The sequence below is a fragment of the Mus caroli genome, chromosome 1 (assembly GCF_900094665.2).
Source record: "Mus caroli chromosome 1, CAROLI_EIJ_v1.1, whole genome shotgun sequence".
NCBI lineage: Eukaryota > Metazoa > Chordata > Mammalia > Rodentia > Muridae > Mus > Mus caroli.
This window is the reverse complement of record NC_034570.1, coordinates 28909283-28936068: the sequence shown is the minus strand read 5'-3', so window position 1 is coordinate 28936068 and position 26786 is coordinate 28909283. Positions and strand designations below refer to the sequence as shown.

Genomic DNA, 26786 nt, shown 5'->3' with positions numbered 1-26786 from the left:
AAGAAAAAAAAAATCTTCTTTTTTGAAGTCAAAGAGCTAACCAGTCCCGAAATACGACCCCTGTAAGGAAGGAAAGACAACCTCATGCTGAAGACTGCGTACCTGTGTCCATCCAAGGACTCATTACTGAAGCTAATGCAGGAGTTGATCAGCGTGGGACCACAATGAACGGACAGGAGATTCTCATTGGAATCCAGACTAGTCCGAGTGCTGGTGGTGTTAGTAAACACAGAGTCGCTGCTACGGTAACTGTAGCTACTGCTCTGCATTTTCGGTCCTGAAATGCTACCCTAGGACCATGCAAGGAGGACTTCTACCACGAGAAAGCTGGACTTCTACCAGGCGAAAGGCAGTCTAAAAGGAGGGGCAGGGCTTTAGCGGATCCTTAAATATGCTGCGGCGTGCATATGCAATGCACTGCACATACTATGCTGATAACTATTCTAAAGAATCCTGCCTACAGACATTCATTTGCTTGCTGAGGTTTGCCTTTTGTTTGTAGCCAGCATTAAAGCCCTGCAAGTACGGGCAGAGCAGGACGATTGGGCGTCACTGGGAAAGATATGCCAAATATTTTCACCAAGAGTCATCCAGCTTCAACCACCTAAAAAACAACTCAGGTATACACAGGAGCCCGGGCAGCACCAGTGAAGGTAATTCTATCAATACCAAGCACCAACTAGAAACACAAAGCTCAGATCACACAGCTAGACAAATGCTGGACAGCAAGCAGATCCCACGTGCTTCCTAACACAAGGTAAAATGCTGGACTAATCAATAAGTCAATAATCAATAAGCAAGCACACGAATTTAAGGAGGAACCAAATCTGTTTCCATTTGACCATCTCTTCCATTGTTCACCACATTAAATTAACTGGAAAAATGTTCAATTACTTTTCTTTGTGTGATAGACTCTCTCTCCTAAGCCACTACTGCTCGGATTCTAAAAGCCAAAGACTCCACACAGAATATTGGCTCAGTAACTAAGTACAAATGTGTCTGGGCTTGCTTCTTCTTCACACAGACTAGTACAGGCCCCAAGAACATCGATTCTTCCCTGTTTGTCTTCTACACACTCCAAGCCACATAGCTATAATTTGCAATACCTGGTCTGTGCCCACAAAAGACTTGTGTCAAGAAAAATGAAGGTTTTTATCCAAATACTTCCCTACCTCCAATGCTACAAAGCCAAACTGAGTTAAACATTTTAATTTTCAAAGAGCATTTACCAAGTAAAAGAGAACAATTAAAACCAGGAACAGCTGCGCCGTACACTTATACAATTGCTGTGTACCAGAAAAGGAAACATTTCACACACAAAACCTCATCTTGTATTCAAAACCACCAAACACGGTAGGTATCGTTACGTCCTGTTACAGATGAAGAAACTGAGGCCTCGACACTGAAGAACTTGTCTATGATCACATGACTTCCAAGTTGAAGTAATAAGCCTAACCCAGAATAGACTGGCTCCCCGGTCTTGAAGTCTCAACCGCTTTATTTCATTAGCATGGTGTTGTGGTTTGAATGTATCTCAAAAGCGCCATGTGCTGCAAACACAATCCCCAGTACAGCATACGGAGACGGGAAGATCGATGACGTCATTAAGGCTCAACCCTCATGAATAAATGAGTGTCACTATCAAAGGGGCAGCTTGGTTCCTGTGGCAGTGGCTAATGAAGCATTGGCTCTCCTGCCTCAGTGAGCATCTGTTGTCTCCTGTGCCGATCTGATTCCTCACCGGCCACCTCACTTCAGTCTCCTTTCTGCCCTCTACCAGGGGAAGGTGAAGCGCACAGGTCCTCAAAGACGCCAGCCTTAGACAGCATCCCTCAACCTCTGCAACTCCGAGTCACCAACTTCTTCCCTTCTTTTTTTAAAGTATGAGACAGTCTTTTCTATAGTCCAGGCTGACCTGCAACTTGCCCTGCCCCTTTTTTAGCTTCCCAAGTACTGGGCTTACAGTAGACTTGCACTCTAACACAAGCCTAGATAATAAACTTCTTTTGTGATATGTATGCAATCTGTAGCAATACAAAGCGGATTATGATGCATATTAAAATTCAGATACTGCTGTAGTGACCAAAACTATCTTTTCTTGGTATCTTTAATTCAAATGGCTCATTTAATGCTTCATTTTAACTACCTGTAAGGGCTGCATCCTAAGCATTTACAGTTCATTTCGGTTCATAGGCTGCTTATGTAGACATGGTAACTTTATGAGTTAACAAGGATGCAGCCAGTAATAAAGGGTGGACTTGCCTTTGCATTCATGTGTAATATATTGATTATCTTTAATTCATTACTCCATGGCAACACTGAAGTCGGTGTCTAAGACAGTGAGGATACAGCTACACTGCATTGAGCAAAGGCACTGATAAGGGACCCAAAATGACAGCTCCTCTCTACATTCTCAGAGCTGATACCTAAGTAACAGGTGGCTTAAGCAACACATGAAGAAATATGAAATTATAACCAAGGTAAGCACCCTGAACAATACTCAAATAATTAGTCATTAAAAAAATAAAGGCATATGAGCCAGCCTGGGACACTACTGGAGAGAACATGAAGGCTGAAGTCAAGGAAGGAACAGGAGTAAAGAGAAGCAGCAAGTGAGGCAGACTCCCTGCCAAAAGAACAGACCACACTACCCCTGTGACGAGGGGACGATACAACCCAGCACAGGACAGCTCCTAAGAGACAGGTAGAGTGGCAGCTCTGCAGCAAGAGCTGCCTATCACACTTGCCTTTCGCTGTGAGGAGGGACACCAAGGACAAGCTTCCCGTACCGCAGTGGGGCTGTAGGATTATGGCCTCAAGGGAATAAGCACATGGGACATGGCTGGGCAAGCGGCTTCGGGTAGTGCATTTGCCGAGAAGGTCTAGAACCTCTGCACTTGGACGAGCGGGTGGGTGGTTCCTGAAGGCTAAGGTGTGCCTTCCTGCGCCATCCGTGAGGTACAGTTAGAGCACAGGCCAGCCTCTGCCTCACTAAGGCTTCTGCTTCTACTTCCCAAATGCTAGATTTGCAGGCAAGTGCCGTGCAACCACTTTTATGTGGTGCTAGGGATGGTACCCATGGTTTGGTGGATGCCAGACAAGTACTCTAACTGAACACACCCCAGCCTCTCTTGCATTTTAAAGGGAAGGCCTTCTACCACCACAAGAGAAGGCCGCCATATAAAAAACTTCAACAAGAAACAAAATAGCAAGTCCCTAACCTACCAGGTTCCAAACTTGGGCCCTGGTAATTTATGGTCCCTTGGAGAAAGACTTCTGGGTACTTTTTTGTTTTAAACTATAATATCTTGTTAGATGAGACTCCACACAGCAATCCAACCTACCAGGTCCTTTACATAGTCACTAATTTACTCTTTAACTGTTCTTGTTAGCATTTCTAGATAGGGAACTAGAAGGGGAAAAAAACCTAAGAGACTTATCCAAGGTCATACTAACAAGTCAATGTAAAATGTAATTTGTGTGAGCCTCCAGTCCCCATGAGAGGCCATGCCTCATACAACACAAGGGACAGCTCCTGAGGAAAGACCAAGGTTGAACTCTGCCCTCCACACGCACATACACGTAAGTGCCCAGGCAGACATGAACACACACACAGAGTGAGAAACAAATCAACCAACCAACAAAACAAAACCACGTTCTCAGGGCATGAGGATTGTGGGCTCCGGTCTAGGACAGCATCCCTACCTCTCCACCTCGGGACGTAGCGCCTTCTCCCGCTCAAGCATGGCGATGATGAGTTTGCCCCACTCCTTCTCGATGTCGTTCGGATGATACCCTTGAAGGAGTTTGATGCGCCCAAACTCGATCCAGATCTTAAGGGAACAAGAGAACTAATGTAGTGCTGAGAACCGGAGACAACTCCAGAGTGCTTTAAAGTACCGAACAGTACTTGGCTCACCTCTAATAATTTATACAGTCGTTTAATTTTTGATTTCTCCATCTCCTTTGGTGGGATTTCTTTCTCTTTGAACTGTAAATACTGATTATAAAGTGCCTACAATGGAAAGGGAAATGAATTACAGTCCGAGTTCACAGTCTGCTTGCATGGCATCATTTCTGTTATCAGTGCTCCAGGTGTGTGTGTGTGTGTGTGTGTGTGTGTGTGTGTGTGTGTAGTTGTGTGCTGGGTTGTACAGGGATAGATATGGATTTAATTGTCGATGGGAGCCACGATTCAACATGTGCCACACATGTTGAATCTAAACAATAAACAATGGTTCTGTTAAAATGCCTGGCGCCCAAACACATCCTTGAGAGTCTGAGCTTTCCAAACATCACACATTGACTTTTGGCTTCCAGGAAACAGTTTGATGCAATTTGCATAAGGAAAGGAAAGGAAAAGACCTGCCCCCTTTCATTCCTGGGCTCTATTCTGGAATCCACAGCAGCTGTGTAAGGCCAACCTGTGGCCTCACCATACCGTACCGCTGTTGGTTTCAACTGGTTTTTGTTTTGGGGGTTGTTTCCTAACAACGGAAGGTGGATGTTATTAGCTGATGTTACTGCTATAAATGCTCCAGTCATGTAATTATCATGCCATCGGTAAACCTCGTAAAGTGTTATTATATCCACTTAAGAAAAACCTTACTAAAATTGCATAAATAAAACTTTCTCATTTAATAAGTGCATACTAATTAGTTAAGCGTAATTTATGCTACTTTAAAACACATAACACATTTTTGTAAGAGTCTATAAAGGTTTGTGAACTTGCCAATTCCTCAGGATATGTTTTCTTTTCCATACCACACACAATCCAGTAACTTGTGTGAATACTCACACTGCAAAGATCTGCAGGAGTCAGAGACCGACACAGATTTGCCCACGGTCAACAAACAAGCAAACAAAAACCCCAGGAATACATTTGGAAATAACTGTATTTGTACATGAAATCCAAAAACTCTTCTGACCCAAAACCAAAATCTTGTAAGCTGCTATCAGTCATTAATCACCAAATGTTATTATGTGCAAAACGCTGTTTGTGGCACCATGCTGGAGTCTTAGGGGCGGGTTTTCATGCCCTAGAACAGCTCATATCCACAAAGGAAGGCATCTTACAATGAAAAGACCCTATAAAAAAGGTCTTATTATTATTCAACAAATACCAGTAACTCTGTGCCAAGGACAAATTCCCTGAGGCAATGAGAAGAGCCACACCACAGATGTTCTGAACAGATGTGAGCATAACAAAGAGCCTTCATGGGGCCTATGCTGTGTCATGACAGCTTCTGAGATTACAGTCAGAGTTAAAACAAAGCTTATTAAGTCAAAATTGAGGCTACTCTATAGTCATATTAGTGGTTTGGGAAAAAATTAAATGCCTTTTGCTAGTTCAAATACAAATGTATAAAATGACATAGTTTAGTCTTTGATAAGTGATGCATTCATGATTCCTTTATGCTGGTGTGACATCTCTTCCTCAATGACTGTGTCTAAGACCACATGATTAGCAAAGGTTTTCCAAACCCTGGCCGCTAACATCAGCCTACGATCATCAATTGTAAATTCACTTGCTCTCTAGATGGATCTGTATTTAAAATTCTTAACTTGCAGGATGTGCCTTGTACTGTACAAAAGAAGCCCTCAGGCAGGCAGAGAGGCAAGCTCCTGACTGGTGCTGTGTGTGTGAGCTTCCTGGGACTCTCCTGTTCCAATATCCTGTGGGCTCTTAGCATTTCTCACTCAAGTACAATCTGACAATGTTAGTTTCAGAATCGCTTAAATTATACCTTCAATTCTCAACAAATTAAATCTTAAATAAATTCTTAAAGATGTTGTTGCTATATTTTAAAATATTTTAATATTTTAAATAATTTTAAAATTATTAATATTTTTCTATTTACCTTAGAAAATGGGTAATAAAAAAATCTGCCTAGTAAAAATGTATAGCTTGCCAATAGGTAACCTATTGGCAATTATGGGGTTAACCTATGGGGTTAACCTAGCATTTAGTTTAAAGTTTCCCATCAAACCAACCCCTTGGGATGTCTGTGATATACCAACCTTTAGTTCTAGAGGATTGTTAGGAAATGTTCTCTCAGACATTGTGACCACGTGGTGTCTAATCCACTGGATGAGGTAGTTCACCATATTCTGGTATTCAATCCATTTGACTTCAACATCCTAGATGACAAAACATCAGGAAAGCTGTATCTATGGATAAGAACACTCTTCTGCAACACAGCTTATTAGACATATTCCTAAGAGGCCAGGTGTCATGAAGCTTGACAGAGAAAACCAGGTGAACGTCTTCTTAGGTTCTGCCCGGCTACAACACTTTCTACACAAACACAATTTAAAACGTGCTATTAACATTTGGCCACTAACCCAGTCCCAGTGAGTGCCAATTCTGATCCAGAGATAGTGGCTGTCTGGGTCACTGCACCAAAGTGGATTCTGGGGCTTCAAAAAGAATGTTGTGACCTGAGAGGTTTCTAGAACTCAACTTAAGGGGAGCAACAATTTACAGAGGCCAGGCTACAGCATCCCTGCCAACCGCTAAGCATCTAAGTCCCCCAGCCTTTGACGCTCAACACAGTTATAGATGTGGTGGGATTTTTCAAATACTCATTAAACAAACTCTTTTACAAGGGAATGAACTATTATATAATTAAGTTTCTGAGGATGCTTAGAGATGGCACAACTACACTCACTGTTATATAATAAAAATCAAAACTTTTAAAGCATAACACCTGTGGTCAGGAGTTACTGTCTGGCTCACTGAAAGAGCACTGGGGAGTAATATCTACTCAAGTGTTTGAATGGCAGAAACAGGCAGCACAGGCTAAAAACTGGAGGGAAGAATCGGGATCCATGTGTGCCTTGGTCACCAGAGGCCTCTCGAGAAGGCTGGGCTCTGAGCTCTCCCATAACAGGCAGTGAGTATTCATACGGCCTAAGCAGGATGTAGGCAGAGCGTAGGTGAGACAGGAGTCCTAGAAGGCATGGCACTCACACAGCTCTGCCTCTAAGTGATTGGTTAATACTACAGAGCAACAGACGGGATTGTCAATAATGATAATCAAAAGGCAGTTCTAACTCCTGAAACATGTGCACAGATTTTACCACGTAGCCTGTGAACAGTATCACTAATGACAGGCCAGGACGATGACTTTGGCATGTGAAGAGTTAATGGAAAAATGGAAATGGAAAAGAGATGGAAAAGCATAAGTGCTCAAGGCCAGGTCTACAGGTAGAAAGAAGAGGTGACACTAAGCAAGAAGATAAAGGAGTGGAGCTGTAGGGACCGTTCGGTGGCAGGAGCTCAGAGAAGAGAAACGGGAACACACTGCATGGAGACCCAAGAGGTTACAGTCTTCACAGGAAAGGCAAGGGGCAGAGGAGAAAAATAAACCTAGAAATAATAATACTACAGAGCAGAGACATAAGCCACTGGAAAAGAAAGCACTAGGCTTCCAAGCAGTGCACGTGTATCTATATATCTTCATCTCTCTCATCCGTGAGAAGGGAGAGGGGAGCCTCAGTTCAAGGGGCATGGATCTCACATGAACACGGACAGCTTCCTGGTCACGTCTAGACATAGCGTTTGCTTAGCGTGGTCATGTCAAGGTGCACAGCTTGGTGAAATTCCACAAGCCTGTGAGAAATGCTATCTAGTGAGCTCCCAAGAGCTAAAGCTAGGAACCTAGCTCTGGCCACCTGGCCAAATGCAGAGACCTGCACCTAGGCCTCATCTGTAAGTCAGAGAACAACCATCAGTATGTTTCAGGGTCTTCTGAGTCAACTCTAAATTGTGTTCTAGAGTGGGACAGCTTAGCTATGCAGAAGGACAGAAGAACCAGCGGTTCTAAAGGGGCAGCAAAGAAAAAAGGGGAATCCGTACACTTCAGTGACCCGTAACTGTTGTTCAGAGATGTGCTGGGACTCTCAAGTCACTTCCTTAATTTGAGACACAAGGACTGTTTATCAGTTACATTTCAACTTCAATGGTATAACCACACTGTGAGATATACATGCAATCAGAATAGCACGCTAACCCAAATAATTAAATGGCATTTTTTTAAAAATCCTGCACTATAATTATCAAGAAATTCGGGTCATCAATGAAGCAAGTCTTCAAGCACAGAAAAGGCAACACTCACGTTTGCACCAATGCCTTCGCCACCTTCGGGGACTTTGGGAAATGCATCATAAAGGGAGGACACATAGGTTATCACCGACTTCTCGTCCGGGGAAGAGACATCGACATCTACAAGCAGCAACAGACATGAGTTATTTCACGATGCCCAGGCGAGTTCTGATGAGATGTTTGTGCCAGCACAGGTAAGAGTCAAGAAGACAAACTCACCTTCGGGGTCCAGAAGTCTGATAACACCGATTTTTTCAGCTACATAAAAAGCATGCTCTAAATTTGCAAGGTTGCTTTGAACAGCAACAGTATTCATGTCTATCAGGTCCGGCCTAAGAAAAAATGCACCGTGTTAAGTTTCGTACGTGCCAATTCAACCTGACACCTGCCTGGGTTAGCCACCTAAGTTATAGATCTGCAAGTACCAGTACCACACCCATATTAAAACTGAGGCTTCCTTTAAGCCAGTGGTTCCCAGCCTCTCAAATGCTGGGGCCCTTTAATACAGTTCCTCATGTTGGAGTGATCCCCAACCATAAAATTATTCACTGCTACTTCATAACTGTAATTATGCTACTGTTTTGAACTGTAATGTAAATATCTGCAATGCGGGATATCTGATATGCAGGAATATCTGCTTGCAACCAATGGGTTGAGAACCACTGCTTTAAATGCTTCCCAGGTCTCCGCAGCACCCACCCCTCCCCAGCCTCTGCAGGACCAGCCTCTCAATTCTCTGCGGCACCTGCCCACTAAAATCTCTTTAGAACCTCCCTATATAGAGGAGACCTCTGTCATCCCACAGGCTCTCAGGTTTGCTCAACATTACCCCCCCACAAATAGCGGGCCCTCTGTGTGCTGTGGGCATATGGGAGGAATGAGCAGTAAGAACACTGTGTAGCAGTCATATGCACAAGAAACTCCCCCAAAGTACATCACCAATCTTGGGAAGAAAATTAAACACAACTGTGTACTTTTGTTTAACTAAAGAAAAGGCAGGATTCTGCCCCGCCTCTGCCCCCGCCGCCCCCCTCCGCCCCCCCCCCCCCAGTCAATCTACCTGTACTTTTATTAGGTCTTAGAAGGAAGTGTTCATGGAATGGAAATGTATCTCCGCTTCCTATTTGTCCACAGGCTAGAAAATCATCACAAATACCTCACTGGCCTCCACGCCCACCTATGTGGCCAACATTCACCAGTAACAGTTGAGAGATAAGGACAGCTCTCTACACACACACACACACACACACACACAAAATATTTATTTAATTCACAGATTCACAGACCCAGGACATGTACTTATGTCAAGAATACTAAACAGATATGTACAAAGGTGCACTCCTTTAAACCCAGCACTCGGGAGGCAGAAGCAGGCAGATTTCTGAGTTCGAGGCCAGCCTGGTCTACAGAGTGAGCTCCAGGACAGCCAGGGCTACACAGAGAAACTCTGTATCAAAAAACAACAAAAAACAAAAAAACAAAACAACAACAACAACAACAAAAACAAAAAAACAAAAAAAAATAGACCAAATGTCTAAAGTTCTTCCAATAGAAAACTGTTCAAGTTTCCTGGAGAAATAAGACCCAGACCTTCTGAGACTGCCAACCTCCGGGCAAGAAAGAGCACGCTATTGTGAGAACCCCGCCATTAGCAAGGAGCATAAACACTGAGTAATCCCAATGGGAATGAATAAAGTCATTGAAGAATGAAGGTTTTCTGACCAAGAGAATAAAACACAAAACTTCTTTCAGGATGAGGTCATTTCAGAAGAGAAACAGCTGCACAACACAGGGAGCCGAATGAGCCCCTCCTCTGTCTTGAGTTTAACAACGTTACCAGAACAGAGACTGCAGTGGATGTCTTCTAGCCAAAGGTTGCAACAGAGAAAACAAATTAGCTAAGAAAAAAACTGTAAAGGGGAGGAAATCGAAAGGTACTGGGAAAACCAAAGACCCTAAGGAGTCTTTCTTACCCTGCTGCCTGGCTTGGCTGGCCCCTTCCCCTCTTCCAGTGGCCTTCCACTGCTCTTCCTGAAGCACCCGGGGGCCTGTGCTCTGCTCTGAGTGTCTACCGCCTCCACCCTTGATAATCTCACTGGGATAACACAGTCTTTAAATTTCCATCTATTTGGGACTAGAGAGATGCCTCAGATGCAACCATGAAATGTTTTGTGTTCAAACCCCAAGCAGCCATCTATCAAAAGCTGGACATGGCTTTGTGTGTGTATAACCTCAGCATTGGGTGGCAGAGAGATGGACCCCAAGAGCTTGGTGGCCCGTTGGTCAGCCTGTGAAAATGGTGAGCTTCAAAATGGTGGTCTTCAGGAGAGACCTTGTAACAAGGCAGTATTAGTGCAATAGAAGACCCGTGAGCACACAGCTGTACACCACACACGTTATGCACACATGCAAATGTGTGCTGTACACACAAAGTAATTCAGATGCTTCCCTCTTACTGAAGATATTTATCCCCATCGTAAAGCTCGCGTCTCACTTTTGTGGAATGTTAGTGGGAATTTTACTCACAGCCTGGCTTAAGTATGAAAAGAGCATGAGCCCACACTGCAGGCGCACGAAGGCAGTACACTAGCTTAGTTATTATCATTCCCCTATTTTATTGACATGTTTTCTTGTTCACATAATGCACTCTGACAAAAATATATGCTAGACATTTTGTAGAAAAGCATTTTAATGATAAGCTCTCAATTGTTTTTATTACCTTTTAATTTAATTTTTACATGCTTTATACCTTTTGTTTTTCTTTTGTTTTTTGGTTTTTCGAGACAGGGTTTCTCTATGTAGCCCTAGCTGCCCTGGAACTCACTCTGTAGACCAGGCTGGCCTCCAACTCAGAAATCCGCCTGCCTCTGCCTCCCACGTGTTGGGACTAAACGCGTGCGCCACCATGCCCGGCTGCTTTATACCTCTTAAAAACACCACAACCCATCTTTTCTTTCAGAAATGATTACAAGAAAATTACATAAATTTTAAATTGAAAATATAAGATCATAAGGACATAAAGTCGTTAGAACTGAGGCCAGAAAATGTAAACCTGTCAGATGTGGTGGTGCACAACTTGAATTCCAGCACTCAGAGGCAAAGATAGATAGATGAGGCCAGCCTGGTCTATGTACACAGTTCTAGGCCATCAGGGCTACATAGGCCCTATCTCAAAAACAAGGGCACACCACTTCTGTACATTCTTAGTAGGCATAATATATTATAAAAATATAAAGTAAAAATGTATTTTTGAAAGAGTGTGCTGATCAGGTTTTTTTTTTTGTTTGTTTGTTTTTGTTTTGACACAAGCTAGAGTCATCAGGGAAACAGGTAATGTCAACTGAAGAATCACCTCCATTAGGTTGGCCTGTAAGGAAGACAGAGGGAGTTATGTTCTCCATCAATGATGTCTATGGGAAGAAGCAGCCTACTAGGACATAGCCTATTATGGCTGCACCATCCCTGGCAGATGGTCCTGGCTGTGTAAAGTTAAGCTGAGCAAGCCACAGAGGGCAACCCAGTGAGCAGTGTTCCTCTATGGCCTCTGCTTAAGTTCCTCTCCTGAGTTCTCTCAATGCTAGACTATAGAATATAAGATGAAATAATCCCTTTCCTTCTCAAGTTGCTTTTGCCCACATTGTTAATCACAGTAACAGAATTTTTAAAAAGAAGAAATAGCTACTGCTGTAAGTTTACGTTTTGAATTAAATTAATATTTAATACTCTATGGAGTACCCATTTTTAAAAAGCACTCACTTTGGACAAAATGTTTAAATCACACACATATGTTCACATACATACACATGACTTATATACATGTAGGTATCGACAGATATTATATAATTTAAAAATATATCCATAGTAACAGCCAAAAGCTATCTGAACACTAAAATTCCACAAGAGACTTTTCCTTGGGTGGGGAATAATCCCAATATTACTTTCCAGACTCTAGATACTTAATGATTCATACATTAACTCGTAAGAATTAGCTGGGATGCTGTGGAGAATTATTAAATAGATATATCCAGGCCTTTCTCTGTGTATAGCCATTTCCTCTGAAGCTCATTAAGACCCAGGAAGCTCTAAAGGAGGCTCCATAAGACTCAGGACACAAACAACACAGAAGTCTCAGGAAGTCCTGAAACCAACCAAAAGCAGTACTCTCCTCCTTCCCCAGGGATTCACAAACAGGAAGAGTAACTAAAGGCACCTAACAGCTGAGGTACTGGAAGTGGATGCTGACCAGCCAAGCTGCCAAAAGGTACCCTCTGACCTGCTGAGCTGTTTGTGTGTCTTTCTGCGTGCTCTAGGTCCCAGCTTTGTTGAGTGGTCACCTATGCTAAGCTGGGCTTTCTGTGATGGAGCTGTGTGACTCACTCCTGCCTCGGTTAAGCAATCCCTCTTACTCCTGTTGGTAGCCCCGGAGTGTGCATGTGTGTGCATGCTTGTGTGTCCTCTCCCCAGGAGAAAGTCTCTCACAGAACACTACTCAATTCGGATTGGGTTCTAACTTTTCTTTCCGTGAGATCATTGGTACGGCTTTTTTTCTACCATGAGTTTTAGCCTGAGCTGGCCTTCAATTCTACTCTATATAAATCAGAGTATGATCTTCTGAGCATCCTGTGCTGTTACCTCCTGACTGAGAGGCCTGAACCATCAGCCCCAGCTTTCTCAGTGTGTGATTCTTATTCATTCTTATCTGAGGTCTGAGAACTAAACCATGTTAGCATCTCTAATAAATTTAATTTTCCTTTGAAGTGACGATCTTTCTTAAAACTTTCATTTTATTCCTTTAAAGTAGAATCACTTTATTCTCCTTAACTAAGAAATAAAAATATCAGATAGATAACTTAAGGAAGCCTCTCAAACATTTTTTTTTTATTAGTACGAAAACTCAACAGTAGAAATGCAAATATATACAAATACTAAGGTGGCCTATTATTTTCTCCTTTTGTACAACACAAGAGGCTGTTTTAAAACAAAACAAATAAAACAAAAAACAAAAACCCACCACCAACAACAACAAATTCTTAAAAAATATTTATTTATTTTATATATATGAGTACACTGTAGCTGTCTGCAGACACATCAGAAGAGGGCATCAGATCCCCATTATAGATGGTTGTGAGCCACCATGTGGTTGCTGGGAATTGAACTCAGGACCTCTGGAGAAGAGCAGTCAGTGCTCTTAACTGCTGAACCAGCTCTCCAGCCTGAGGCTGGTTTTGTTTTGTTTTGTTTTGAAATATTTTTCAGTTTATTTTTCTTGTTTGACTCCAGAAGCGGAGATCCACTGGAGAGGGATGCTGACTGATCTAACGCTCAAGCACAGAGGAAGATTATTAATGGTAAGATTAAGTCTGTAGAACAGGACTAATTTTTATGTTTAAATTAAAACAAACAAACAAAATTTGTTTTATGTTAAATTAAAACAAAACAAGCAGCTAAAGCACAGCGATCTGAGGTGATAAGACACTGGAGCAATTTCTGGTCTCAACTGAAACTGGCTACGGGCAGCTGGGGGAAGAGCAGTTTCTTGGTGCACACGCATTCTAAAGGCACAAAGGATACAAGATTGAAAGTGGCTGCAGCCAAAGCCTGAAGCTGTTGGGAGTTCCTGGGAGATGATGACAGGAAGCCGTGAAGGCAAAGCTTCTCTTGGAATGGATACTCCAAGCACTGAAGATGCCAGGGCTGTGCGAATTCAGAGCTACAGGTGTTTCAGAATGGAGCCCACCTAAGCCTGAATGAGCACAGTGTATGCCGCAGGTGGGCAGAGCCACAGAGGTAGTTAACAAGCCCTCCAAGGCCCTACACTATAAGCCCCAGATGCCAACCAACAATGGAGTTTTGTGCAGGTATTTGCAAGTCTAGATTTTAGGTTTGTTTTGACCTTAATGTTCCCATGTCCCCATTCTTCCATTTTTGGAATAAGAATATTTACTCTGTGCTATTACACTTTGGACATCTTTAACTTGTTTTCATTAAGAGGACCTCACAGTTATGAGACTTTGGACTTCTAAAGTACTGAAATTTGTGAAGACTGTGGGGGACTTTAAAAGGTGAACTAATTCTTATTTTTTTAAAAAAAGCTGAGAATTTGGGGATAAAGGGTGGAAGATTACAACTTAAAGTGATGTTCTGTTTGCCAAGTTGACAGGGGGTGGAGGGATGGTGGTTACTTTGTCTCGGGAAGAAAGTGCAGACTGGGTTGGCCTGCAGGCATATCAGGGGGGGTTATCTTTATTGCCTTAACTGACTGAAAAACCCAGCTTAAAGAGATATAGTCCCATTCCCTGAGTTTGGGTCCTAGATTGTGCAGGAGTAAGGAAAACAAGGTGAGCAGAAACATCTGCACTTACTCCTCTGCTTCCGACTACAGATGTGCTATAACTGACACTCGAGATTCTCCACTAAGCTGGACGTGGTAGCGCACGCCTTTAATCCCAGCCTTCTGGAGGCAGAGGCAGGTGGATTTTTTGAGTTCAAGGCCAGCCTGGTCTACAAAGTGAGTTCCAGGACAGCCAGGGCTATACAGAGAAACTTTGTCTCGAAAAACAAAACAAAACAAAAAACAAACAAACAAACAAACGATCCTCCACTGTGATTCCCCTGAAATGCTGGGTTACAATCTAGGCATGGATGCTCATCGGCCCTTTCTCTACACAGATGCTTTCTGTCAAGGTTCTTATCACTGCAATTGAAACAAGGTGGTCATACAAGATGAAATGTTCCATGTATGGACAATGATACACGACAATGTACTGCCATGGGACATTGTATAAGTAAGTGTCTTATCACAGTTTAGTCTTAAGGGAAACCAATACCAATAACAGAAACCACAGGGGTCCTGTGATCTCATCCTGACTTGCTCTCTTCTCTCTTGGGATACAAATCAAATCCTGCACAGCTCTTTTTACTTCCACTGGAAATCAGGAGTTACAACCAATAACAAAGAAGCTTGAACAAAATCATCTAGAATTCCAGCTATGCATGCCTATGGAGCATCGGGAAATGTGTTGGTCCTGGGAGGGGATTCCCAGCTGCTGCTGGGACAAAGCTCAAGAACCCATGTGGGCTGATCTCAGGGTGATGTACAAGAAAGAAATTGTAAACCCAGGCACGGAGAATACCATGCACAGGCTGAGGTGACTGGATGCTTTGGGTATACACATACATAACTTGTCCCAACCAACAAAGCACCAAGTCTATTCCTTCATGCATACAGTATTTAACAGGCATCTACCACATTCCAAGCAACAAGATGCTGAGAACAGTCACTGGGTATATGGAGAGCTTAGAGCACACCAGGAGGTCTCACCTGACTGTGAGAACACCTGGGAAAACTCACTTGTTATCTGAGCTGGCATTAGCAAGGGGCCAAAATGAGGCTGATTCAAGGGAACTTCTTATAGGATTGCAAACTTTTCCCCCTAAGAACTAGAGAAAGCAACTGAAGTATTAAATGATCAGATCTGAAATCAGACAAGGAAAGTTAAAATGATGGCAATGGGGAGAGGAACAGGGACCAGAAGAGGTCAGACCCACAGCACTGTGCTCGTAACACAGGTTGTAGCAACTAAAAGTTGTAAATATGGCTGAGACAAGAGAGGGAAGGGAGAAAGCTGGACCACACTGGTTAAACACTCACTCCAAAAACAGCAGCTAAGAGAGAAGAACTGAATGTTCAAGAGGCCAAACATGTTCAAGTGCACAGAGTGAGCCACATGGATGTCGCCCAAGCCCTTGCAAGGGTTTGAGTGGATGGTGGAGTCAGAACCAGAGTACAGCATGGTTGAGAAATAAGCATCAAGTGAAGAAATGAAGGCAGACACCTCTGCCAAAAAGAGAATGGGAAAAAGCAGCCCCATCCACCCGCAGGCACTAGCGTGCCGCTGTGTGCACTCATGAACACACAAAATCACGGGGTTGTGAAGAATATATCTATTGATCCTTTAATTAACAGAAACAACCAACATGCTTAAAACCCAACGGGGAAGATGATCTCTGGAAGAGAAAAGCAGAATGCCAAGGAGAAAGGAGGTGAAAGGGAAAGACAGAGAAGAGTGGTGGCACCTGGAGAGCACTGCCACTGAGCACACAACAGCACCACCACCACCACCGAGCACACAGCAGCAGCAGCAGCACCGCCACTGAGCACACAACAGCACCACCACCACCACCGAGCACACAGCAGCAGCAGCAGCAGCACCTCCACTGAGCACACAGCAGCAGCAGCACTGCCACTGAGCACACAGCAGCAGCAGCACTGCCACTGAGCACACAGCAGCAGCAGCACTGCCACTGAGCACACAGCAGCAGCAGCAGCACCACCACTGAGCACACAGCAGCAGGAGTCTTCTGATGGGTAGAAGAGGTTGGCTGTGCTGCACTGGAGCAGAGGCGATGGAACTGGATGCAAGGAGATGGGTGTGCATCCAGGAGGGAGAAGAAAGTCTTTACACTTGTTGACACCTATTTTCCATGAGAGGAGATACCCACTCATCTGTTAAGGGTAAAGAGAGATGAGGGGACAAAGGACAGACAAGGTCAGAGAGACCCAAAGTCAGACACCTCAGCGAGCATCCACTCTGGCTCTACCCCGACCTGTGACATTCCACAGCATGCATCACTGCCTAAGGACAAGCACAGACAGGGCAGACTGCTGGGCTCCTGCAGGAGCAGGCTTTCCTAGGAAAACCAAGTGCTCAGCAGTTTGTAGAAAATGATAAAGGGATTTACCCAGTGGAAGTTTTAATATAAAGACAAAGAAAACCCCACTCCAGTTACCCAGAGGCCAGGCTCAACGCAAACTCCACAAAGGCACGTGTAGCAGCATATGTTGCATAATGTCTGTCCTCTTTTCAACAGATCACACAGTAAGAACATGCGTTCCCTATGCCTCGCGTCTCCCGTGACAGCACAGCAGTTACCATAACAAATTCCTGAAGGTGACTGTTTGGGTCAGATCTTGTTCAGACTTCACATTCTCTAACTGTTCTTATTGGTGTAGCAAGCATCTCACCTCCTCCCCACTGCCCACCTCCCAAAGGTCTATAAAGCTGTCTCCTCCCCTGTCCCCCAGCAGAAAATATGGGCTTGCAGAAGAATCACACACAGTTATGTAACAGGGCGTTGGAATCCCTTTATGCTCATATTTGGGCACACATATTACTGAGACAATCAAAGCCAAGAACTCCTAAGTGGCAAACAGGATCTGAAGATAATTTCCTCTTGTTCTCAAAACGAGGTGTCTGAGTTTATTTCAAATGTTCTTCCTTTTTTAACCCTACAGAGTACCGCTCTATTAACAAGGCAGAGAGCACAGATTAGCAGCACTGTACTTACTGTAAGCTTTGTTAGTACTTCAGGATCTAACTATTGTAATAATTAAATGGTAATTAAAGAATTGTGGCTTTCAGCTTACAAACAACTCCTTTCGTAGCTGCCTCCTAACCTGAACAAGTCCAGAGGAAGCCACTGGCTTCAACACAGAGCGATCTCCTTCTAAGCACCCGCATGTAAGTCAACTGCCTAGAGTAAAATTTGAAAACAAAAACAAAACAAAAAACCTTAATCTGTAAGAGACTAAAAAAAACTGCAAACTTTCTCCAAGCAGGGAGGTGAGAATCCACTTATTTTTGTTTTTTTTTTAATTAGATATTTTCTTTATTTACATTTCAAATGTTATCCCCTTTCCTGGTTTCCCCTCCAAAACCCCCTTATCCCCTCCTCTCTTTCCCTGCTCACCAACCCACCTACTCCTGCTTCCTGGCCCTGGCATTCCACTACACTGGGGCATAGAGCCTTCTCAGGACCAAGGGCCTCTCCTCCCACTGACGCCCAACTAGGTCAACTGCTACATATGGGGCTGGAGCCATGGGTCCCTCCATGTGTACTCTTTGGTTGGTGGTTTAGCCCCTGGGTACTTTGAGGGTACTAGCTGGTTCATATTATTGTTTCTCCTATGGGGCTGCAAACCCCTTCAGCTCCTTCAGTCCTTTCTCTAACTCCTCCATTGGGGACCCTGTGCTCCCCTGTCCAATGGTTGGCTGAGAGCATCTACCTCTGTAGTTGTCAGTCACTGGCAGAGCCTCTCAGGAGACAGCTATATCAGGCTCCTGTCAGCAACCACTTGTTGGCATCCACAATAGTGTCTGGGTTGGGTAATTGTATATGGGATGGATCCCCAGGTGCGGCAGTCTCTGGAAGGCCTTTCCTTCAGTCTCTGCTCCACACTTTGTATCTCCTCCCATGGGTATTTTGTTCCCCCTTCCAAGAAGGACTGAAACACCCACACTTGGTTCTTCTTAAGCTTCATGTGGTCTGTGAACTGTATCTTGGGTATTCTGAACTTCTGGGATAATATCCACTTATCAGTGAGAAGCCATTTATTTTCATTCTGCTAAAATTAACACGTTAAACTACTTCATATCACATGGTAAGATGAGAATATGAACCTATAAACAAGTCAGAAAAATCAAAGAGTTTTGGAAACAAATCCTATCCTTAGGGAAGGATACACATGCCCGCCTCTGGCTCCTCTGGTGTAAGAGGATGCCGAAGGGAAGGAAGCAGGATGAAGACAGGAGAGGCAGCATCCGTCCGTGGCTCTCCATCACTGCTCTACTGTTACAGACCAAACAGCAGGTCACAAGGAGAAAGGGGATCAGAGCTGGTCACAGATTTTCTGTGTGTGTGTGTTTTAATTTGGCATGCTGAGGAAGAAATGTTTTATTTTATGAGGCTCTCATTAAGCTGGAAGCCCACCATTTCAGCTAAGCTGAATCCAGCATTCTGCCAGGATCCCCTATCTCCATCACCTAACCCTGGGGTTACTGGGCACATGCAGCCATGCCTCAGTTATATGTGGGTACTGGGGATTTGAACTCAGGGCATGTTGCTTTCACAGCAAGCACTTTTACCCACCAAGCCACCTCCCCAGTCACAGCACTGTAATGCTTGAAGTCATCACACCACTCGAAAATCTGCCTAGCTAATTCACTTTCCTCCCTCAACTCATGGTATAGCTGGTGTTTTGATGAACACCTTGTACATTAACCACAGAAAAATATGTCTATGATTTCAGCTTTGATGTGTTTTTAAGTAACAAATGTAAATAATTCAGTGAGTAAAAGGGTAAAGTTTAGAACAGGAAAAAGATAAGTAGACCTAGCAGAATACAATTAAACTGGGAAATATTCATTTCTCAAAAGCCTCGTGGAAGGGAAATGCCACAGTCCAAGGACCTTATTCTACAAAGATTCACACATCCACACATAACACAAAGTTAAAGTCAACATTTCGATGGGGAAAAAAACAACCCCAAAGGTGTCTACCAATTATGCATTTTAAATAAACTATGTTCCAATCACAGAACAAGGTACTATGGAAGGGAAAGGGACCTTGGCAGGGAGTGTCTGCCCGAGCCTGCCTAGGCTTATCCTGCTGCCACTGGGCAGGCTGCACTGGCAGCCCTCCCAATAAAGCAAGGAACACTGAGGTGTTCTCCCTCAAGAACGGAAGCAGGAGAACAACGGGAACAGCTTTCTTTGTGTCAGTAAGTATCCATTTTCCTTCCTAAGGGAAGGCTCAGCACCCAGTTCGTCTCTGAACTCGGCTAGGCAAGAGGGCCAGGAACAAAAACAAAGTAAAACAGGCTGGTATTTCCTCTGATACTTACTTGCCAAATTGTACCCTCCTCCCAATTAAGTGTAAAAATAGATGCAATAAAAACGGCAAGCAGATGCACACTACCTAGCCATATTCCTTAGTCTCTCCAATGCAGTGCACACTGGCTCTTTCCTGGCTTTAAATGCGTTGATAGTTACCTGGGACTAATTCCTTCTGAGTGCAACCATTCTGGGTTCCTTTTGTAAACAAACCATTTGATTGTCTTTGTAAAATGAAGCACTGTTTTGGTTGTTGCTTTGTTTTAGATTAGTAGCCACCAGTGCTTAGGGTCACAGGAACCGGGACCTATAATACGCAGGTGAGTGCACACGTGTGCACACACCCTCATATATCCAGACTCTGCAGCCCGAGGACTGAGGGAAAGAACTACCCAGCCAACAACACTCACACACCTTCCTGTGAGAACATTTCAAACCCGGAAGGGCCTCCTCCCACTATTAAACCAGTCCAACCCAGTTGAGCTGCTAAGGACTGACTGAATCAAGGACTCAGTGTGAGTCACCAGCCTGCAGGTCACATGATTAAACAAGAAGACTCTGACCACAGCCTTGTGGGGAAAGTTACCCAATTAAAAGACTGTTAAAATTTTCATATGACGAAGCACCGTGTTCCCAATAAATTTCAATGCAAAATGCAAATTATGAACAAAATAATTAATACTAAACTATGTCCTCCTTAATTAGAAAATAGTTTAAAGAGCATGTTCTTGCAAAGTATTGCCTAAAATTTCCAGTGTTAATTGGCTAATATATTTAAAGCAAGCCCATGGAAAGAATGCAGAGAATTAACTGAGACTGAAGTGAATGAACAGGTAAATTAAAGACAAGAGCGGGACAGGCAGAAACTCGTTAGCAGAAATAACTTCTCCTGGAAGTGTACCCCCCACCCGCAGCTTTCTGGTCCTGAGATCCTGGGGTTTCCCACATCATCTTGCAGGGTCTCGGGGCCCGTTGTCCTTCTCCATGCTCTTTCTGGTTACAGATTTAAGTTCACTCTAGTGTGCAGGCAGCTGCGTCTTCACACTGATGCCGGCCAGTACGGCTGTTTGGAACCCGGTTTTCAGGAGATCTGGGGAAAAGCTCCCACTTGGAGAGGCTGACCAAAGTTGGCTCCGGAGCAGAACTTCAAGAGTTTTCTCTCTCTTGGTCAGAGCCTTAGGGCAGAAGCCACCTGAAGTGCTCCTGGACTCTCCACCTCTCAAGAGCATGCAGCAATGGCCACAGGGACCTCTGCTGCCCCCACCTGGCTCTCATCCTGCTCAGAGAAAGTCTCTGGGGCGCCCTGGCTCTCCGCTCTTTGCCATTTCTCCCTCATCCTCTCTTGTAACACACGCTGACTCATCAGATGCTTCGCTTCTCTGACACTCTTTTCATTTAAAGACAGCAAATCCAGCCTTCCTGATTATTCTTTTGAATAACAAAGTTCTGAGCTTATTTGCACTGAGGCACGATGAAAACCTCTCACTCACTTTTCCGTGAAAAGATTTTTATTATAGATCAAAGAGCATCAAACTTATGTGAACTGAACAAACGAAACAAGCAGGCACGTGGCATTTTCATCATTTGAACTCTTTCCATGAAAACTGAACAGAAAAAGCAGAGGTTCCTAGAAGGAGCTGGAAACAGCAGCAACATCTAGTAAGATTTAACTGGGGAAAATTAATTTATCCATGACCTATTTAAACAAGCCCCAAGAACTGTTCTTTATAATCTCCCTATTTTCTCGTTATTACCTGGACCATAAGCCAGGCTCTCTATCGCTCCTGGGTAATGGGACCTATTAACACTATAGAATTTGTGATTTTGCTCTTACTTACACTAAGTATTTTAATATGCTTTAATTTTTATTTTAATAGGTCTGACCATATTACATGATTTTCATTGTTAGCTAACTCTAAGTTCAGCCATTAATATTGTGTCTCAGTGATTGATGGAGAGAAACGAAGGCTTTTGTTTGGCAGTTACAAACGCACGGGCTCCTTTCCAGCTCACGAGCACTTTTCTGCATCTTTGCTAACTCTCATGAATCATTAAGGATGCAGGGCCACCCTGTTCAGATCGACACTTCCTTCTCTTTACAATCAGCAGCATACAGAAATTATCCCAGGAATGACAACATCACACCAGTCACACTCATTTCTTAAAAGGCGTATGATGTAAGCAGATGAATTAGCATTTGAACATTTTTTAGTATTAATAAAAATGAAGGCAACCGTCTGTTTCATGAGTTTTGTTTGTTTTTCAAAATGGTGTTACTTTGTATAGCCTTGGCTGTCCTGTAGACCAGGCTGGCCTTGAACTCAGAGATCTACCTGCCTCTGCCTCCTGAGTGCCAGGATTAAAGGCCCATGCCCAGCTTGGCACACCATGGCCCAGCTTGTTTATTTTTTAAAAACTAGCATATTCTACTGCAGACCTCTGCTGGAGCCGAGACATCCATCTATGTGGTTAACATTCTATATGTCTCCATGAGTGCTAACATTCTTTTTTTTTTTTTTGGTTTTTCGAGACAGGGTTTCTCTGTGTAGCCCTGGCTGTCCTGGACCACTTTGTAGACCAGGCTGGCCTCGAACTCGGAAATCCGCCTGCCTCTGCCTCCCGAGTGCTGGGATTAAAGGCGTGCGCCACCACGCACGGCGAGTGCTAACATTCTATATGTCCCTGTGAGTGCACACATTCTATATGTCTCCATGAGTGCTCATCTTCTACCACTGCATTCTTTTGACCTCTGTGCACAATTTCAATTTACAAAGTCTATGCTACCCTTAAAAATTCCTTTTTATTCAACTTCATATAATAGTTCTTTGGACATAAAAATCAGAAAACTAAACTATTTAAAAATCTTAGGATACTGACCTGTTAATTAAATACTGATTACTTAGGTTAGCAAACCTGTTTCTTACAGATATTCTAGATGACAATACTACTAAACATTGCTGTAGGCTCTCTGAAGTGATTCACCCCACCAATGGCTTCTCACAATGCAGTTTGTATTAATCCAAAATTTTGAGCATGGGGATGGGGTGTGTATGTGTGGGAGGCTGAGGGACAACAAAACCCAAGTGCATTTGCAAATGCAGTAAGGAAACCTACTGAATCTACAGTGACTCTGCATTTATTTCCTTAGGAGATCTTATATAAGAAAGCCTTAATAAGTCTCTTATGTAAAGTAATACTTGCCTACGTTGTGATGACAGATAGTATATATTTTCATTTTAACCCCTAGTCTTTCTAAGACATGTAGAAGCTGACCTACACAACTTACAGCTTTCTGGACACTGCAGCCGCCTGCCTGCCCCAGCCACTGCAACCATTCACCCCTAGCTACTGCAGCCTAATATCACCACCTCTAAAGGTCCTCATTTGCTTAGAACCCAGGCCCACCTACTAGCTCAGATAACATTACTGAAGCCAAATGAGATCCAATAAGAGGTCCAGCTTCTTATCTAAGTAAATACAAAGGATAAAACCCCACTAAATAGAGGTTTCCACAGCAAACTTAAATACATTAAAACCGTATGGGAGTATTTATATAAAACCACCTATAAATTGAAACACTGCTCCTAAGTTCCTATGGTTGTTAATACCCCAAACCCACATAAGGTGAAATTTTCCTTGCTTATTACTTGGCCTCTTGCATTTGGAATGAATTAAGATATTAAATAAGAAATGTGTGCAAGTCAAGCCTAGCTGTTTAATTCTTACACACACTGGAAGAAAAGAACTCAACTGTTTTCTTAAGAAAGGCCCAAAGACTTTAAAATAAGTTTTACAGAACTAAGGCTTTTTATGCAAGAAACCAACTATGGGACACAGGATCCTACAACAGACCTTGAGCAACAGAGACCTTGCATGCATTTAGAACTGCTATTTTCAATTCTACCAGGAATTCTAGTGAAGAAAAAACCTACAATTCCGATTCCTGGGCTGGAGAGAGATGGCTCAATGGCTATGAGCAGGCTGATGTCTTCCAGAGAACTGATTACTCACACAGCAATTTATAACCCGGCTCTTTTCACCCCCCACCCCGAGAACACGGGGTATGCTAGTGCTACAAGAACAAACACCCAAAACACTCATGCACATAAATTAAAAAACAGATCCCATTTCTAACCAAAAGCAATGACAGTGAGTTTAATCTACCTACCTACCTACCCACCCACTCATCCACCCTCCCTCCCTCCCACCTATTTATTTAGAGACAAGGTTTTGCTCTGGATCACAGAGTGGTTTCAAATGTATGAACCTCCTGCCTCAGCTTCCTGAGTGCTGACATTCCAAGTATGTGCCACCAGGGCCAATACAGATATTTCTTAAGCTAGCCTCTAAAAACCTTTCTATGCTACCTAAAAAGATTCAGAGAAAGAGCTCCACAGTGCCCCAGTCTCGACTCCCTGGGACAGGTGGATAACAGAAGACATGCCCTCAGCACCGAGATACTCAGTGAGCAGGCAGGCGAGTGGACCCAGGCTTTCTTCTGAATTCAGAACGTGCATGTACTCACCTCTGTTTAGAGTGTTCCATAACGGAAGGACGTAATATCAGACTGCTTAAACATAGGGGCTGTTGAGTGTGGATACCTGAAGAGTCCATTACTCATTTGGTATGATTTTTATTATACTCAATACCTTTTTAAGTTTTATAAGTCTATAGCTTAGACTTAATCTATTTGTAAATATATGTGGTTCTTCAATATGACACAATCTTTGGACAATCAAAGAAAATAACCAAGGTTAAACCCAGAGTTGTCAGTGAACATTTTATGTGGGTTTAATTTCCAGTTCGAAGGTAAAAGCACACACTCGAGAGCCTGCCTGCCACGTTTGAATCCCAAGGGTGCCACTCACTAGTCTTGTGGCTAGGCAAATATTACCCAGTGTCTCGGCTTCATATATAACCAGGGGTGACAAAGATGTTGTGAGAACCAAATTAACCAGTGTTTATAGCAATGCTTGTTATAAACTCACTGTCCTTTCATTGTTAACAGCAAGACTTCGTAATTTTCACAGGAAAACTGTTCACGAACCCCAAGTCTGCTGCCCAGTCACCCCTCAGCATGGCAAAGTGGTACAACCTGGAGTTTCACGCCTTGTTAAGCTTGTGAACTATGAACCTTTGCCTGTCTGCTCATGGGTAACCTGTAGATAAACTAGATCACTGACCTGCAGGTTATAGGCATCTGAGCTTACTTTCTGCTAAAGTGTATATATATATATATATATATATATATATATATATATATATATGTGTGTGTGTGTGTGTGTGTGTGTGTGTGTGTGTGTGTATCCAGATATAACACCACTCTGCTGCTCTGCCCATCTCTGTCTCTCTCTCTCTCTCTCTGTGTGTGTGTGTGTGTGTTACAGTTTAGTACTAATTCACCTGTGGGCCAGTGCTGTCTTTCATTTTATCTGGCCCTTTCCTCTCTTACGCACATGCAGTGCCCCTTCAACAGGAGCATGCGATTGAAAACGCCAGAAATGAAGGAATGCCTTGTGTTTGCGTGCGACAAGGCCAGACACATTCTGTACCTGTATTTATGAATGATGGCATTGAATAGTTTCCCATCTCTCCAGCAGGTAGTGAAGTTTTCACACCGCACCCCAGCATAGCCTTCTGTCGCCTGCTGTGTCCACAGGAGCAGCCTTTCTTTCGCAGACATGTCCTCTGACTCTCCAGTGACATGGATGTCAGATATCTAAATATAACGGAAGCATAAGACCATTAGGAAGGAAGGAAGGAAGTGCAGAAGGTAAACGTCTACTATGTGCTAAGTCCTTACATCCCATTTTCCTGGATACTGTAATTCTTCTTGTTGTGCTAAATATATTACTAAATATGCGTCCCCTTTTAAAGAGGAAAAAATTGAATTCCAAGCAGGCTTTCATATTTGACTTATCTGTGTCCAAGTTAAAAAGCTTCCAAAGAAATTTTAAATATAGAACACACTAATTTTACAGTCTTTAAAAGATAAACAAACAACTACAACAAAATCCCTAAAGGCAGAGAATCCAGGCCCCCCAAACTGAGGTAGCACAATGACGTCATGCTGGTACCATAAGAGAAACAAGAGGACCCAGATTCACAGACATCTTCATGGGCAGAACAGCACGCTAAGTCACAAAACATACAAGATACAGTTTGGGCTTTCATCCTTGGATTTGTAATGGACTACTGAACTTCTGTTTGACGCAGTTACTTTGATAAGCCTTTCTCTGTTTTGTGGCAGATGCTAGACAACTATGTACATGACCCTCACGCCAACCCATTAGAAGCTGCCCTGCAGGTGGGTCTGCATGCTAGACTTGCAATGCTAACCTGCTTTTGTATTATACCAAAACTTAATGGCATGAAAAACTCTACATTCTTTGCTAATGAGATCTCTTAAAAACAACTTATGTGATCCCCTCCCCCCCCCCCCGCCTCCATGTAAACAAAGCAGAAATAAAAGTCGTAAATTACTCTTATGCAGAATCCGATCCAACAAGTATTTCAGGCGAAGACTAAGGAAATGGTGGCCTTCTCATTTTTAAGTATACTCTGTAATGCTTTACCTAACTGCCTATAAACATTCTGTGACTCTTTGCTCCGTTTTAGTAAAGTTGTCATGTGCGCTTTACCTGTTTGTACAGTTCTGAGAACCCCTTCCCCTGAGTGACAAAGAGGACGTGGGTGTGCATTGTTCTCTCAGAGCCCCTTCCATTGAGGGATGGGAAAGAACAAGGATCTCCAGGGTGTGCATTCTCCCAGCTCTTTGATCTGGGTTGTCCTTGATGGGCTGTCAACTAGACAGGACACAAAGTGTCTTCACCAGGGGCTGACTAGTAGTTCCACAGCTGGGACTAACAAACACTGATAGATAACTGTTCGCCATCAGAGCAATGTGTGGAACTTAGAGAGCAAGAACAGGAGCAAGTCAGGACCTGGAAACGGTGTGTGTGTGTATGTGTGTGTGTGTGTGTGTATATGTGTGTATGTGTGTGTGT

The 26786-nt window shown here is 43.4% G+C and overlaps 1 protein-coding gene across 5 annotated transcripts in view; it reads right to left on the bottom strand.

Moving 5' to 3' along the window:
* Dst (dystonin) overlaps positions 1-26786 on the bottom strand; it is a 398187-nt gene that overhangs the window by 152395 nt on the left and 219006 nt on the right. For 3 of the 5 annotated variants that reach the window (XM_029481652.1, XM_021175158.2, XM_029481658.1), the window contains 6 exons: positions 25332-25498; positions 8327-8439; positions 8121-8227; positions 6022-6141; positions 3920-4015; positions 3706-3833 (listed from right to left, as the gene is read on the bottom strand). In XM_029481652.1, coding sequence (XP_029337512.1) covers positions 3706-3833; positions 3920-4015; positions 6022-6141; positions 8121-8227; positions 8327-8439; positions 25332-25498 — 731 coding nt within the window. Of the gene's footprint in view, positions 1-102; positions 3231-3705; positions 3834-3919; positions 4016-6021; positions 6142-8120; positions 8228-8326; positions 8440-25331; positions 25499-26786 lie in introns of those variants that run through there. The other 2 variants (XM_021175144.2, XM_029481662.1) reach the window with 2 other exon arrangements.